Source organism: Myotis brandtii, unplaced genomic scaffold, assembly GCF_000412655.1.
Source record: "Myotis brandtii unplaced genomic scaffold, ASM41265v1 scaffold97, whole genome shotgun sequence".
Taxonomy (NCBI): domain Eukaryota; kingdom Metazoa; phylum Chordata; class Mammalia; order Chiroptera; family Vespertilionidae; genus Myotis; species Myotis brandtii.
Window position 1 is genome coordinate 1,317,102 of NW_005372020.1, and position 678 is coordinate 1,317,779.

The 678-nt window shown below is 68.7% G+C and overlaps 1 protein-coding gene across 1 annotated transcript in view; it reads right to left on the reverse strand.

The window, feature by feature from the left end:
- GGT5 (gamma-glutamyltransferase 5) overlaps nt 1-678 on the reverse strand; it is a 15,937-nt gene that overhangs the window by 3,922 nt on the left and 11,337 nt on the right. The window contains exons 6-7 of the mRNA XM_014533353.1: nt 406-552; nt 5-124 (exon numbers count right to left, since the gene is read on the reverse strand). Coding sequence (XP_014388839.1) covers nt 5-124; nt 406-552 — 267 coding nt within the window. The remainder of the gene's footprint in view (nt 1-4; nt 125-405; nt 553-678) is intronic.

Genomic DNA, 678 nt, shown 5'->3' on the forward strand with positions numbered 1-678 from the left:
TGGCGCTGCGGGTCCCACAGCCGCCACCGCAGCCCCCCGGCAAACTTGAACGTTTCCACAAGGTGATGGTACAAGGTCACGCTCCCCTCAGCCCCAGCCACCGACTCCGCAGAGAAGTTGAACCCTGCGGGGGGTGGGGAGGGGGCACAGGCACTGAGCCACACCAGCCGGGGAAGAACGCACCATCTTGACCCATTTCCCACAGCCCTGGCGTCTGACGAGGGGCCTGAGCCGGGAACAGCCACGGCTGTCCCAGACCACGGCTGTCCCAGGCCACGGCTGTCCCAGGCCACGGCTGCCCCAGGCCACGGCTGCCCCAGACCACGGCTGTCCCAGACCACAGCTGGGCGTGGGATTCTGGTTCCCAGCAGGACAGGACCCTGAGCGGGAGGCCAGGGCTCTCACCTTTGAGCACGTTGAGGATGAGGCTGAGAATTGCGCCCCCTGCAGGCGGTGGGGGGGAGTACAGGGTGTAGTCCCCCAGGGGCATGGCCAGGGCGGCCACCACCTCGGGCTGGAAGGAGGCCAGGTCCTGCATGGTCAGCTGGCTGCCTGCAGGGGACAGAGAAGCACCAGTGCAGGTGGGGGAGGAGGCCAGAGTGACCGCCCCTGGCCCCCGGCCACCCAGCCTGCTAGACCCAGACGGGGGAGGGTGGTGTGTGGGCAGTGGCCTCAGGG